General features: G+C 52.3%; 1 protein-coding gene across 1 annotated transcript in view; it reads left to right on the forward strand.

Moving 5' to 3' along the window:
• Nucleotides 1-4,443, forward strand: part of LOC119317709 (WAT1-related protein At5g64700-like) — a 5,334-nt gene extending 891 nt beyond the window's left edge. The window contains exons 2-5 of the mRNA XM_037592205.1: nt 790-1,141; nt 3,158-3,316; nt 3,439-3,590; nt 3,886-4,443. Coding sequence (XP_037448102.1) covers nt 790-1,141; nt 3,158-3,316; nt 3,439-3,590; nt 3,886-4,057 — 835 coding nt within the window. The 3' untranslated portion in view covers nt 4,058-4,443. The remainder of the gene's footprint in view (nt 1-789; nt 1,142-3,157; nt 3,317-3,438; nt 3,591-3,885) is intronic.
• Nucleotides 4,444-15,956: the final 11,513 nt, after the last annotated feature.

Below are 15,956 nucleotides of genomic sequence, written 5' to 3' on the forward strand. Positions count from 1 at the left end.
AGGCTCAAAATATATTTCGGATCGCATAAGGATGTTTTTTAACAAGTTTGACTGAATTAGGAAAACTTGGATTAAACTCAAATTTTATATGAATCTAGATTAAAAGAATATCTTCTATATCATTGTCAAAATATCCAGAATTATTTCTAAAAAATGATTTAATTCAACATAAAAAATTCCTTGGTACCCAATGACATTACCAAAAATTCATTAAGTTTGAACCCTTGGCAAAGGATCGATGTCCCAGAAAGAAAAAGGAAATATCCGATTCTGATGTTGAAATGGAAAAAGGGTCACCTAAGTTAAATACATGCATCGATTTTCAGAGAAATAACAAAAGTCAACCATAGCTCTTGATTTTTACGCCGTGCATGGTATGGTAGAAATTTGACCACTGGCGGAGCCTCAGGCTGGTCGTAATGATAGTACCATTGTTAGTATCATGCATGTCAACTAGACAATTTTGATGAGATGCCATAGACTTAAATGAAGAAATAGAGGGTTGAGTATCATATCATGATACCGTATCATAATAAATGTTATGCTACTATGTGTCATGCATGGCAATAAATAGAATACTACATGATACTAATATATAATACTATGCATTAGGGAGTGTATGATACTAGTATATGATACCCCCTATTACAACCAGCCTCATGCAGGTCAGAGCAAGAACCGCCGAAATTTGTCAAGAAATCTTCTAGGGGAGTGGGGGCCTTCCACTAGAAAAAAACTATTAGTCTTTTGTGCCTCCAAAAATTAATTAATCATGCCCGTGACTCCCAGGAACACATTTACCCTCAACCTGTACCACGCGAGCCTGAAGCAGACCTCCGCAACGGTGGCTTCGGCAGCCACCAACTCCATGCCCGTCGTCACCTTCCTCCTCGCGCTGGTTCTGGGGATGGAGACAATCAAATTTCATAGGCGCTCTGGTTTAGGCAAGCTCGCAGGTGTAGCACTCTGCCTCGCCGGAGTGCTCGTCGTCGCCTTCTACGCCGGCCCGTCCATACGCCCCCTCGCCCATCACCCTGTCTTCCCTCACATGACGCAGAATGTCGGCAATGAAGTGTGGATCAGAGGCACATTCCTTCTCATCCTCTCTTGCACAACCTGGTCTCTCTGGATTATCTTGCAGGTCAGTGAGGCCCTAACTGGCATGTCATCGGTAGATTATGCTTCATTATTTATTTTTCATTTATTATTTTCATACTTATACATATCACTGATTTTTTTGGCACCAAGTTACAAAATAAGTTCGTCTATCACACTTACACAACCACCGAATAAGAGCATCTTCACTGGTTCGGCGCCCCTAAGGCCTGAAGTAGTGCCTCCTGGGGGCGAGCCGGCAAAAAAATCAGCGTGGGGGGATTGGGTTCCCAGCCGACCCCCCAAGGTCGCCGCAGACGCCATTTAAAAAAAATAAAACTCGGCCAAAACTCGGCCAAACACGACACATATTTTGGAGGAAATATAGCCGTTCCATTCATATTTGTACAAAATTTAAACATAATGAAGAAAAACTAAAACTACTACTACTAGTAGTAGTAGCCGCCCGCCCGCCTTCTACATGCCGAGGACCTGTAGAAGTTGGTGTAGTCGCCGTCATCGTCATCGCCGCCATCCTTGCAACACCCCTGACCTATGTTCCCGATGCGTGGGGGGTTGGACGGCCTTGGCGCCTTGTCGTTGCTGTCGTCGAGGACGATGAGGCCGGCCTCGTCGCGTCGGCGACGCCAAGCGGCATTCTCCTCGAGGGTGCGGCGCTAACACTCCATTTCCAGCCGGACGTAGTCGTCCCGCGCCAATTTGAGGGTGATCTTATCGTCGGCGGTCATGCCCTCGTGTTCCTTCTTGACGGCGACGAGCCCCGGCTCCGTCTTCAACTTGACGAGGCGGGAGGAGGGAGCAGAGGTACCACGGCCGCCTCATTGATGATGAGGGCGCCGCCACGGGTGCGCCGCCCGAGCGGCTCCGACTTGACGGGGAGGAATGCCGACGACCAGGAGGAGCGGGAGCCCGATGAGGACGAGGAGGCCGTCTCCATCCGGTTCGGCGTCCAGGAGCTGCCGCGGCAGCGAGAAGCAGGGCGGCGCCGGGTGCTCGTTGCCGGGCTTGATGTGCTCGAGGACGGCTTAGAGCGTGCGCCCGTGGACGCCCCATCATAGGTGGCGCCCCTCGGAGTGGTGGCGCCCACGAGGCTCGACGCCATTTGTGGAGCCAAGCTGGTCGGCGTGGCGGCAGTCGAAGTACGCAGTCCACAGCATGTGTTGCCGTTTGGGGCGTACCTCGGTTCGTTCCGCGCGCTCTCCGGTAACAACAAAGGGTGCGCGCGATCTTGGCGCGCTCATCAGTGGCTGCGGGCGTCGGCGGCACTGGGACACCCCGGCGCTGAGCCTCCCGGAGCCCGGCACCCGCATGTCCGGCGGGGTTGGGTAGTCCGCCTCGTAGAGGAGGCTGGCCTCGTCCTCCCGCATGTGACGGCGGCCGAAGCCATTGGCTGCCACTCGGTCGCCGGGGTAGCGCTCGACCATTGGTCGTCGGAGGTGGGAGAAAGGGGAGAGGGCGAGAAGGTCGTCGGCGGCGAGAGGGCCGTCTTCGGCGAGGGGGAGAGGAGAGTGTGCGGTCACCGGTGAGGGAGTGGGCGGCTTTTTATAGCAGCTGGTGGGCGGCGAGCGGGCAACATGCATGTGTACGCGTGGCAGGAGGGGGCGGGGCGCGTGCTGGCTCACCTTTACTGCGCCGCCCGTGAGGAATCAAATGGAAGGACCGGCGGCAGCCTTGGCATTGGTTCCCCGTGGAAAAACGAGGCGAGGAGGACGACGAATGCGGCTGGTCGCTGACTCGGCAGGCCCACCAGGCTTTCGCGGCAAAAAAGTTTCCCCCGGCGGACGCAGGCCCTCCAGTGCGCCTGGTTCGGGCTGGGTCTGCGGCGCCAAATTTGGTCGTAACCGGCGAAAAATGGGCTTCTGAGGGCGTGACTGGGCCGTTTTTTTGGCGCCGATGATAAATAAAGACCTTGGGGTCCTATGCGAGTGGAGATGCTCCCCACATAAATAATGATTAGACTAAAAAAACATAAATAATGATTAATGTGGTTGAACATACGGGTGCCCATGCTTAATGCATGTGTCTCACGCAATGCATGCAGGTTCCATTGCTCATGGAATATCCTAACAAGCTGATGGCTACCGCGATGCAATGCATGTTTAGTGCACTCCAGTCCTTTGTCGTCGCAGTGGTGGTAGAGAAGGACTTCACCAAATGGAAGCTTGGGCTAGACATTGGCTTCCTTGCGGTCCTCTACTCGGTTAGTTAATTAGCTATGTTGCCTTATCTCTTTATTATTTAGTTGTGCAATTTAAATTTGAATGTAGAAATTTATAAAGATGATGCACAACTTACACAGAGGACTCGTTTTCATTGTTACAGGCCTTCTTGGGGACGGGTGCGTTGATGTACCTACAAGCATGGTGCGCGGAGATGAGTGGTCCGGTGTTTGTCGTGATGTGGAATCCATTGGCTTTGGTTTTCACTATATTTTGCTCATCATTGTTCCTCGGAGAAGTTGTCCACTTGGGGAGGTAATTTTTTACAACACATGGATTTTTTTTATGAAAAGAATACATACACATCATTGAATGACAAGATAGAAATTGCATTTTTTTTATAACAAATGAGAGAGTATTGTCTACCACGTAGAGTGGCATGTTTTTTTTGTGGAACGTGCTCAAACTGCTAAAACCAAAGACAAGACTACTGTCCCACCAAAAGATTAGTCACAAAATGCAAGCTTAATCAGTTCAGCTATTCTAAATTAATTATCTTTCATGACTGTAATTATGATTGAAATAAAACTTGGTGGCCTTTGTTTTGCAGTATTTTGGGAGGGTTTCTTTTAGTTGGTGGTCTATATAGCGTGCTTTGGGCTAAAAGCAACGAAAAGAAAAATAAGACACTACAAGTGATGCCAGTGAAAAGTCAAGGTCAAGAAGATGAAGCGACAACACAGGAAAACCGCGAAGAGGCAAAACTAACATCACAAGTATAAACAGCAACTGACACAGGAAAAGCGAGACCCAGGTTGAACAACCAAATTTGCTGAATCGGACGTTCGCGCGGTGACTGGCTGAAATTTCAGCCGGTGCGCCGGGGCCTATCAATCTCGTAAAAATTATGTGGGGTACTAAAATAATTTTTTTGGTTAATATTGTCAATGTTCTCTAAGGACGCGGCATCTCTGGCGTATAGCCCACACACTGACGTGTGGACCCGGCCCCATCCGTGAGTGGCCCAACGTCGAGTAAATTACTGAAAGCCACCACATTTGTGGCACGAATACTGCAAAACCACCACTTTTGTCAAAAATTTCAAAAACCCACCACTTCCTCGGCAAGTAAGTAACAAAAAGCACTAAACGTGCTGTGAGGCGTGACTAAGTGAAAAACTGACATGCCTGGCCCACATGTCAGGCTGACTTGGCAAAGAATAAACAGTAGAGGTGACTAGGCTCTGACATTTCGTCGAGTACTTCGTGTGCACGCACAACACCTACTCCGTCGGTTCAGCTCTTCTCCGGCGATGCTGCCCCTCCGTCTGCACCCCGACGAGCTCCGCCCCTCCTCTGCGCGCGGCGAGCCTCGACGCCGCCACTCGCCCACGCCATGGCCGCCCACCAAGACCCGATGGTCGACGCCGGGCACGGCAGCTCGTGCCCTCCTCCGGCAGTGCCGTGCACCGCCTCCCTGCAGCGTCACGTGGTGGCGGATCGATTGTTGCAGGCAGAAAAGGGACGCAGAAGCAAGCGGATCGAACGAATCGGGAGCCGCGGCGTCGACCTGCTGCTGGCCAGGGCAGATCGATTCGTCCGCGTACGACCATGCTGCGGGCGACTCTGGCGGCAGGCTCCCGCCTCGCCATCGACCTCCCCCGCCTCCGTACTCTCGGGATCCGGCTGTTCCCCACATCGTCGGAGTCCAAGTCAGCGCCGCTCCAGGAGCCGTCCTGCGCGACATCATCCCGCGCGAGGAGATGCTCCACCCGAGCCGCTCGCCAGCATCTCGCAGTTGGGTACGGCTGCGTCCGCCGCCGCCAGTCGTCGAGGAGCGCCCCCTAGCTCCGCCGTCCTGCAGCAGCATCGAGCTCAAGCCGCCGGCGGATAGGAAGAGGGAGAGAGGGAAGAGAGATGTGAGGAGGAAGACGGAGGTGTGGGGCTGACATGTGGGCCCTTTGCCACATCAGCATATTATCCATCTAGGCATGCCAAATTAGCCTGACATGTGGGGCCAACACGTCAGGTCCGCTGTTAGACGCGTCTCAATTTCAAATTAGTGCGATTTGTTACTCACTTGCCACAGAGTCGGTGGTTTTTTGTGATTTTTAGCAAAAGCGGTGGTTTTAAAGTACTCTAGCCACAAATGTGGTGGCTTTGAGCAATTTACTCCCCAACGTCAGGGGGCGTACGCAAAGGGGAGCCGGCTTTAGCGTACGCCTCGTCTTCTCTTTGAAAAGAAACAAAAAATGGTTGGTGGTCGTCATCGGGTGAGGCCAGCTACCAACATCCCATTCATGCACGCACCTGCCGATCTGTGTAGTCCACACATGCTTGTTAGATGCTTCCTGTAGGCTTATTAGTTAGCTGGCGTACGCGAGCGTGCCGTGTTGTTGATCTACATGCATGTGTGCGTGCTCCCTTATCAAAGAGCATTGTCGCCTAGTTACTTCTCCTCGTCAATCCGTTTCAGGCTATTTGTACGCGTTAGATATAGATCTAATGGCTGACAGTGAAGGATGAGAGGCACAACATCTTCAAGGACACATTTTTTGAAGAAAAAAAATACAGTAACATAGATAATCAGTCGATTTTGAGCTGTTCGGTGTGACATCCATGGCAGATCCATATTCGGTTTTCTGGCGCTAAAATATACAAATAGAGCATATCAAACAGAATTACGATTAGCTAAAGCACATTTAGATATGCTCTAAGTATTCAATATGAGCACGTCCCGAATTTTTGTTTCTCGTGTGGCCAGTCTTGGCCACTCTGATCTATTTTGTCCCATTCGGGGTAGCCATGATGAGAATGGAGACCTGCCTTTTAACACAAGCTTACGGGCGCCGGAGGACAGGAAGGGAGATGGCTCGGGTGATGGCTCGTCTAAAGAAACTCAAAACTCTGCAGCCAGTAGGAAGGATGGAGCCTTACCGAACAACATGCCCAGAGGGGATGAGGAGGTCAATTCCCCAAAGAAGAAACCATCTTATAAGAGAAAGGGAGGACCGCAGAATGAAAAAGTTTATCGTAGGGTTGACCCTCTGGCATTACCAAGTTCTGCTAATATGACAAGCCCAGATGGAACTCCTACTGATATGGTGGTGTTTACTGCTCAGAGAGTTGATGGTTCGTGTTGGTGGAAACGACACCTATGTGATCAGCTGGGATCCCTACTACGGTTGCGGGGCGCGGGGTTGTGAGAAGAGCGGGATCGATAGTTAGTTCAAGCACACGGATAGTTTACCCAGGTTCGGGCCGCAAGAATGCGTAATACCCTAGTCCTGATTTAGTGTATATTTGAGTGTTCTTGGAGTTCTTGAGATAGCTACGATGAGTAACTTGTCAAGGGGTCCGAATCCCTCTCCAGTATGCCTCGGTCCTCCTTTTATAGTCAAGGGGATCACCACAGTGGCACACAGGAGGTGGCATCGGTGCACAGTGGCTAAGCTTATCGCTAGCCATTATGGGACAAGACGCATTTAATGCGCCCCTTAGGTGTCCCCCTCACTTTATCGGGAACGGAAACCAGCCCCTGTCCCGTCCGTCGCCGCCGCACCTCGGTCCGACACGCGTCCAGGCAAGCGGTGCGCATGGCGCCATGTAGGCTAGCGGGCTGCTGAGGTGGCGCGGTGGTAGCGCCTTCACGAAGATTTTGATGCCACCACGTAAGCGCTCGCTGAGTTGGCCTGGAAGCCTCATGTCGACACGCAGGTGCCTGCCTAGCTGGTGGGCTGGCAGCTGCATGGGAGGGGTGGTGGAGTCTTGGCGGGCGCGTGCCTGGCTGTGGCCTCGCGGATGTCCTCGGCAAGGGCCTTGCCGGGGCCCGACAAGGGTCTTGCCGTGGCACTGTGGTCGTCCCCGGCAAGGATCTTTCCGGAGGTCTTGTGGATGCCTTCGACAAAGGTTTTGCCGGGGCTCGTCGTCTTCTGATCCTTGTCTTCACAAAGATTTGCATGCCTCCACAGAGGTGCCTCCTGAGCCCTGGTTCCAGCGTGGTTGGCGGTGTTCGGAAACCTTGGGCTCAAGGGCGGCGCACTCTGCTAGCGTTCGGGCAAGTTGCCCCGATAGGGTTCCTGCCGGAGCTGCGGGGGCTGCCCCGGCAAGGGCCTTGCCGGGGGAGTCCACCTTGCCATCTTGGCCTTTGTGTTCATGGTCTTGGCATTGCTTTGACCATCTTATGGCTTTGACTCCTCCCTCTACCCTGCTAAGTGTGGCCGTGGGTGCGGCTCTGACTGCCCGTGCACAAGTAAGGGGTACAAAGGAGTGCCCCTACTTTAGTACACCGACAGGAGCCCCTGGGCCTGGGCCACACATAAGCGCAATGCGTTGTTGGGCTAGGCCCAGAACGGTCGCGGGGTAGTTTTTACCGCAGTAACTTTTTCCGTCTACTGCGCTTCCCCACGACCCGCATTGAATGCGTGACGTGGGGATCGTGTGCGGGGATGAGCGAAGCATGCTTGCGTCACCCACGGTGAAATAGTGAAGGGGTGGCATGCGTGTCCTTTAGAAACCACAGGGCCGCCGTTCCACGTCTCCCACTACGCCCTCCCCTCGCGCCGTGTACACCGCATGCACGGCGCGGGGTGGGCGACTGGCGCATGGAATATGGGAAGGCGCATGCGCGTGGATCGACACCCACGCGCCTTCAATCGGGCAAGGAGGGCGGTCGACGGCCTCGCCTGCTGCCACCTTAATGGGCCGGACTAGTTGAGAGAGGCCGCCGGACCCCGACCCCACCCCTTCATAAGGAGGGGAGGGGGAGGGGTGGCACCTCCCAGTCTTTTGCCATCTGCCTCCTCTCCTCTTGGCTTCTATTCCCTTTCCGCTATGACGAGAGGACACGTCGGTGCTTCGACGGTGGCGTTGAGGGTTGCCGCCCGTCAACGCGCCGCTCCTCCTTCCCAAGAGCTCGCGGTGGCGGAACCGTCCACAAGGGGAAGGGGGAGGGGGCAAGGTCAAGGTCGCCGTGGCGTTCGGGGAAGAGGAGGACGGGGTGGCGCGTCGGCCTCGCCTCCGCCAGCGGTCCCTCCCCCAATGGAGGGCCATATCAGGGATCAGCCCCGCGATTTCTTCATCAGGCTGCGCCGGCCAGCGCGTCGCCGTCTTCATCTCCCCACTCCATTCGCTCGGGAGATGGAGCTCGACCCACCGCAGACACTGAGATTGCATATGAGGGGCTGCGGGAATAGCGGCACGCGGGTTGATGTCGACTTCCCAGCCCCTCATGTCATGTATCTCTGCCGCGGATGGAACACCTTCGCTCGCATCCACAGCTTGACGGCGCGGCTCGTTCTCTACTTCAAACTGATGGAGAACGGCCTGCTCTCCGTCAAGGTCTGTGGAGACTTCAGGACTCACCTAAAGTGTTGCGTGGAGAGCTCCTCCGATGACGAAGATTCTTCCTCGAGCGGGAGTGACAAGGAAGACAGTGACAACGACGACGAGGGTGTCAGGCGGGAGGATGATGGGTCCGACTAGGCGCCAGACCCTCCGTCCCTGGCGGCGACGGCAGCTGCAGCATTTGCACCTGGCCTCCACTCCCGGTGGGGCCAGCTCCTTGAACTTCTCGGGGTCGCCTCCTTAGGCGGCTAGCGTAGGAAGGCCGGAGAAGGCGAAGAAGGTGGGTGGTGGGCCGCCAAGTCGGAATACGATGGCATCGACGCCTTCGTAGCGTATTGTCGGCCCGCTGCCCCATCTTCCAGTTCTTCTCTCGGCACCATCATCACTAGCCCCCTTCCGGACAGCCGCCGGGATGTTCTCTTGGTGTCTTCTGCTGCTCGTGCCTCGCCTAGGCGCTTCTTTTCCCCCCTGCCATCTTGTTCCGTTTCCTGAGGAGAGGGACAAGAAAGGGATTACGGGCATCTTATCTTTTTTTAAGCTTGTAAGCCCACAGCCTTGGTTGAATTTAAAACTCGTAATCCCCTTGCTCATGTTTACATTGCATATGATATGTACTTGTATGGGACATATTAATGAAAAAGGGTGCTTGCCTGGTCCTTTGTGTGTGAGCCAAGCCCATACCAAGGAACGAATCCTTGTTATTCTCAATATAAACAACGTCACCTGGCAACATGCCTTGCCGCTCCCTTACCCCCATTCAGCCGCACTCACGCTTTCGGCAGAGGCAGGGGTGAAGTAGGGTTAGGCCCTACGCCTGTTTCCTTGCTGCCGCGGCTACAACTAGATTCCGCCCTAAGAAATGATTCTTTGGATATAGGAAAGGGGGGAGCACGGTAGCCTAGAAACAAGACGAGGCTTCATATGCCCCTAGTTTCATACGGGAATGCACGACAGGGGATGAAAAACTTATTTGAATCTGCGGTCCTTCCCCGGCAACCTTGGCTTGCCGGGGTCGGATCCTTGTATATTCAACCCCCGGCAACCTTGGCTTGCCAGGGCCGGAGCGCCAACTTGTTCTCCTTATTCCACATGCTCAGCAGAGATGCTCATGTATCCTGCAAAACAAAAAGGACGGAGAAGAACAGAGAGATGCAGACTCGACCTCTATGCTAGGGGTTAGTCGCCGCTAAGCACTATCAACCCTAACCGAGGGAGAGACTCAACCTAGCATGCATGCTATAACTTAGGGCACCAGCACTTCATTTATTTATCTTCAGGGTCTGCGCCTGGCTTTGTACAAAGGGTTACATGCCATGTCGGCAAGGCTCGTACAAAAGGTGGCTTGCCGGGAGGCCCGGCAAGCCGCGCGTTATGGGTAAAACTTGCGAAGATGTTCAATGTTCCAGGAGTTGCTCACTGGAATGTCGTATTCACTCTCCAGGCGGACTGCATCGGGCCTGGTGACTTGTATTACCCAATAAGGGCCTTCCCACTTTGGCGTCAACTTGTTGGAATTCTTGGCCGACTGAACGCGCCGAAGAACAAGGTCGCCTTCCTTAAAGCTTCGGGCATGCACCTTGTGGCTATGGTAGCGGCGCAAGGCTTGCTGGTTGCTTGCTGCTCTCACAGCCGCCCGAAGACGATCTTCCTCAAGGAGCGTTGCGTCATCTTGCCGCAATCGCTCTTGCTCAAGCTCATCATAAGCGAGCACTCGAGGTGACCCGTATATGAGTTCCGTGGGGAGAACTGCCTCTGCCCCGTAAACAAGGGCAAAGGGTGCCTGGCCGGTGTCTCGATTTGGCGTCGTTCTGATCGACCAAAGAACCGCCGGCAACTCATCAATCCAGCGCCTTCCGCTCCTGTGCAGCCTGTCAAAAGTCTTCGTTCTTAAGCCTCGCAGAACTTCAGCATTTGCTCTCTCTGCTTGGTCGTTGCCTCATGGGTGTGCCATGGAAGCAAAACATACCTTGCTGCCGAGATCCTCGATGTAATGCATGAAGGTGTGGCTTGTGAACTGCATGCCGTTGCCGGTGATGATCCTATTTGGCACACCAAAACGGATAACTAGCCCCTTGAAGAACTTGATGGCTAACTATGTTGTCACCTTCCTCACCGCTTCCACCTCAGGCCACTTTGTGAACTTGTCGATTGCAACATACAAGTACTCAAAGCCCCCAACAGCGCGAGGGAAAGGGACCAGTATGTCGAGCCCCCAGACCGAGAATGGCCAGGAGAGAGGCGTTGTCTGAAGGGCTTGAGCTGGCTTATGAAGCTTCTTTGAATGGAACTGACACGCTTCGCACTTGGTTACTAGTGTCATTGCATCCTGGAGGGATGTGGGCCAGAAGAAGCCTTGCCGAAAAGCATTGCCGCCAAGGGCCCTCGAACCTATGTGGGAACCACATATGCCTCCATGTATCTCTGCCAACAGCTCTAGTCCTTCCTCCCGAGGGATGCACTTCAACTTCACAATGTTCGGTCTTTTTCTGTACAAAACGTTGTCAACGAAATAATACATGGCAGACCGACGGGCTACTTTCTCTGCTTCTTCCTGTTCCTCAGGAAGTTCCCCTGTCTGGAGGAATTGGATGATGTGCGGCGCCCATGCTGGAGCCTAGGGCTCTACGGCAAGGACTAAAGGCATCTCCTCTGCCATGGGAGCAGCCGCCTATACGGCCACGGCCATAGGCCCTGTCGGAGTCGGTTGCCCCACATCAGGATCAGCATTCACGGCAACATCTTCGCCAGAGGCTCCAGGGAGCTTAGTGGGGAAGTACTTGTTGGGGCCTGATTTCCTCCGCTTGCTCTGCTCTGTTGACGGTTCAATGGATGGTTGAGTTAACCGAAGCACAAAAGTACCTAGTTCCACAGGTAGCTTCAGGGCAGCACGCTTCGACAGGTAGTCGGCGATGTCGTTTTCCATTCGAGGGACATGCTCCGCCTGTATCCCGTCAAAGTGTTGCTCCAGTTTCCTCACTCCATCTACGTAAGCTTCCATCAACGGACTTTGATAATCCTTGTTGACTTGCCTGACGACAAGCTGTGAATCACCCCTAATGATGAGCTTTTTGACTCTGAGGTCTGCCGCGATCCTGAGACCGGCAAGCAATCCCTCGTATTCGGCAGCGTTGTTCGTTGACATCTCCCTGGGAAAGTGCATCTGGACATACTTGAGGTGCTCTCCAGTGGGTGCAACAAGCAGCACCCCAGCACTGGCACCTTGCAGCGAGAAAGCCCCATCAAAGTACATAATCCAGTTGCGACTTGCTTCCTTGCCGGGGAGAGTAGTCTCCTGGACCTCTTCATCGGGCGTCGAGGTCCATTCCGCAATGAACTCCGCCAAAACTCTCCTCTGGATCATCGAGGTACTTTCAAACTTCAGACCAAAACTTGACACCTCCAAGGCCCATTCCACAATCCTCCCTGTTGAATCTGGGTTGTGCAGTATTGATAACCCACAAGTGTAGGGGATCGCAATAGTTTTTGATAAGTAAGAGTGTCGAACCCAATGAGGAGCTAAAGGTAGAATAAATATTCCCTCAAGTTCTATCGACCATCGATACAACTCTATGCACGCTTGACGTTCGCTTTACCTAGAACAAGTATGAAACTAGAAGTACTTTGTAGGTGTGATAGGATAGGTTTGCAAGATAATAAAGAGCACGTAAGTAAAAGCTAGGGGCTGTTTAAGTAAAGATGCAATAAAGTAAATATAGCGAGTATGGAAAAGTGGTGATAGGAGTTGTGAAATTGTTCCTAAGCAATTGACTATGTTACTAGAACGGTAATCACTATCGCAATTCTATTTGAGGGAGAGGCATAAGCTAACATACTTTCTCTTCTTGGATCATATGCACTTATGATTGGAACTCTAGCAAGCATCCGCAACTACTAAAGATTCATTAAGGTAAAACCCAACCATAGCATTAAAGTATCAAGTCCCCTTTATCCCATACGCAACAATCTACTTACTCGGGTTTGTGTTTCAGTCACTCACGCAACCCACTATAAGCGAATCATGAACGCATTGCAACACCCTACAGCAGGAATCCCTCACGCTTGCGCGAAACGGAGGGCACCATAGGACACCACCAATAATAAAACATGCAACTCAAACCAATCATAGCAATTCATCAATCACCGATAGGACAATGGAAATCTACTCAGACATCATAGGATGGCAACACATCATTGGATAATAATATGAAGCATAAAGCACCATGTTCAAGTAGAGGGTACAGCAGGTTGCGGGAGAGTGGACCGCTGAATATAGAAAGGGGAAGGTGATGGAGATGTTGGTGAAGATGACGGCGGTGTTGGTGAAGATCGCGGTGATGATGATGGCCCCCGGCAGCGCTCCGGTGCCACCGGAAGCAAGGGGGAGAGAGGCCCCCTTCTTATTATTATTCCTTGACCTACTCCCTAGATGGGAGAAGGGTTTCCCCTCTGGTCCTTGGCTCCCATGGCTTGGGAGGGGCGAGAGCCCCTCCAAGATTGGATCTATCTCTTTGTTTCTGCGTTCTCTGATTCTACCCCTTCACCGTTTCTTAAATATTCGGAGATCTGTAACTCCGATTGGGGTGAATCTTTCGCCCAGATTTTTCTCATAAAATTAACTTTCTTGCGGCAAAAGAAGGGCATCAACCGCCTTACGGGTGGCCTGCCTCCCTGGGGCGCGCCCCCTATCTTGTGGCCACCTCGGCCACCGTTCCGCATTGATTCTTCCTCCGGGATATCCCAAATATTCCGAAATAATTCTCCGTCCATTTTTATCCCGTTTGGACTCCGTTTGATATTGGTTTTCTGCGATACATAAAACATGCAACATACAGGAACTGGCACTGGGCACTGGATCAATATGTTAGTCCCAAAAATAGTATAAAAAGTTGCCAAAAGTATATAAAGTTGAATAATATTGTCATGGAACAATAAAAAATTATAGATACGACGGAGACGTATCAGCATCCCCAAGATTAATTTTTGCTCGTTCTCGAGTAGGTAAATGATAAAAATACTTCTCCGTCCGTTTTTATCCCGTTTGGACTCCGTTTGATATTGGTTTTCTGGGAAACATAAAACATGCAACATACAGGAACTGGCACTGGGCACTGGATCAATATGTTAGTCCCAAAAATAGTATAAAAAGTTGCCAAAATTATATAAAAGTTGAATAATATTTGCATGGAACAATAAAAAATTATAGATATGATGGAGACGTATCAAGTATCCGTTGCAACGAGAGGCGGGTGACAACGGTGATCTCGTGGGCTTGGAGGTAATGACGCAGCTTCCTCGAGGCCATAAGGAGGCCGAAGATCAATTTATGCACACTAGAGTACCTTGACCAAGCCCCCTACAAGAGGGAGCTGATAAAGTAAACCGGGTGTTGCATCATCTTCTTCTTCTGCACCACTTCACCTGGTTGCGTAGGCCCTGTCTCGCTGGTATCAGACTCTGCCGGGTGCCCCACCCTGCCGGGACCGGGCCCTGTCGGGGGGAGCTTTGGCTCGTCACCGTAAAGCCTGCCGCCGCTACTTTCTCTTTGTCGACCTCCCTCTTTGCCACTAGTGCAACACTAACCACTTAATTCGTCGCCGCTAGATACAGCAGCAGCGGCTCTTGTGGTTTAGGCGCAACTAGTATCGGCGTGGAGGAGAGGTACTTCTTCAAATCCTGCAGCGTTGCCTCAGCCTCTGGGTCCACTCCATTGGGCCCTCCTTTTTCAAGATTTTGAAAAAGGGGAGGGCACGCTCAGCAGACTTGGAGATGAATCTGCTCATGGCCGCAACATGACCAGTGAGCCGACGCACATCCTTGATCCGCTTTGGTTCCTCAATCTGCTCGATAGCCTTGATCTTGTTGGGATTTGCCTCAATCCCCCGCTGCGACAAAAGAACCCGAGAAGCTTGCAGGACGGCACGCCAAAAACACACTTCTCAGGGTTCAGCTTGAGGTTTGTCTTGCGCAGATTTGTAAATGTTTCCTCCAAATCTTGCACAAGTGTTGCCTTGTCCTTGGTTTTGACCACTATGTCATCCATATAAGCTTCCATATTTCTATGTAGCTGGGGCTCAAAACCAATTAGGATTGCTGTCGTGAAGGTCGAGCCAGCACTCTTCAACCCGAAAGGCATCCACAAAAAGCAATACGTACCACATGGGGTGATGAATGTTGTCTTCTCCTCATCTTCTTTCGTCATGAAAATCTAATGGTATCCTAAGTAGGCGTTGAGGAAATACAACAGGTCGCACCCGGCTGTGGAGTCAACAATCTGGCCGATGCGTGGCAATGGGAAGGGGTCTTTTGGACAAGCCTTATTGATATCTGTGTAATCAATACACAGCCTCCACTTCCCATTCGCCTTGCGCACTACCACCGGATTGGCCAACTACGTCGGATGGAGTACTCCTCTCACCAAACCTGCTGCTTCTATCTTTTTGATTTCCTCCGTGATGAACTCCTGCCTCTACAGAGCTTGCTTCCTAACCTTTTGCTTGACGGGCCGTGCGTGAGGACATACAGCAAGATGGTGTTCAATCACTTACCTTGGAACGCCAGGGATGTTGGATGCTTGCCATGCAAACACATCAACATTCGCCCGCAGGAAAGCGACGAGCTCACCTTCCTATTTGCTATCGAGGGAGGAGCTTATGGTGAAAGCCCCTCCCATGCCGTCCTCCTTGACGGACACCCTCTTGGTCTCTGGTGGCGCAGCTCTGGACTTCTTGCTCTTGCCGGTGGAGCTCTCTGGCACGTCCTCGACGGGAGCACAACATTCCGAAGAGGTGCGCTTGCCAGAGTGGGTGCGAGAGGTCTTGTCGGTCTTCTTTCCTCCCGGGGCTTCAGCGGCAGGAGCAAGTGCCTTAGCGGCAGGAGCTGCAACTGCCTACTGGTAAAGCTGATCAGCGCAGATCAACGCATCTTTCTTGTTGGAGGGGACAGTGATGATGGTCATCGGCCCAGGCATCTTCAGCATGTTGTAGGCGTAATGTGACGCCGCCATGAACTTGGCTAGTGCTTGGCGGCCGAGGATCCCGTTGTAAGGCAAGGGTATCTCGGCTACGTCGAAGATAATTCTCTTCATCCTGTAATTCAACTCACTCCCAAATGTCACGGGCAGCGTGACCTTTCCCTTTGGCTGGCTTCTTCCCGGTTGACCCCTTAAAACGTGCCCATTTCTTCGAGGTCTCCATTAGGAATCTGCAGCCTTTTGATCACGACCGACGAGATTAAGTTCAGACAGGCCCCGCCGTTGACTAGCATCTTTGTCACCTTAAGGTTGCATATTGTTTGTGAAACCAACAACAGCAAGCACCCGACCGCTGTTGTGCGAGCA

The sequence above is a fragment of the Triticum dicoccoides genome, chromosome 1B (assembly GCF_002162155.2).
Source record: "Triticum dicoccoides isolate Atlit2015 ecotype Zavitan chromosome 1B, WEW_v2.0, whole genome shotgun sequence".
Taxonomy (NCBI): domain Eukaryota; kingdom Viridiplantae; phylum Streptophyta; class Magnoliopsida; order Poales; family Poaceae; genus Triticum; species Triticum dicoccoides.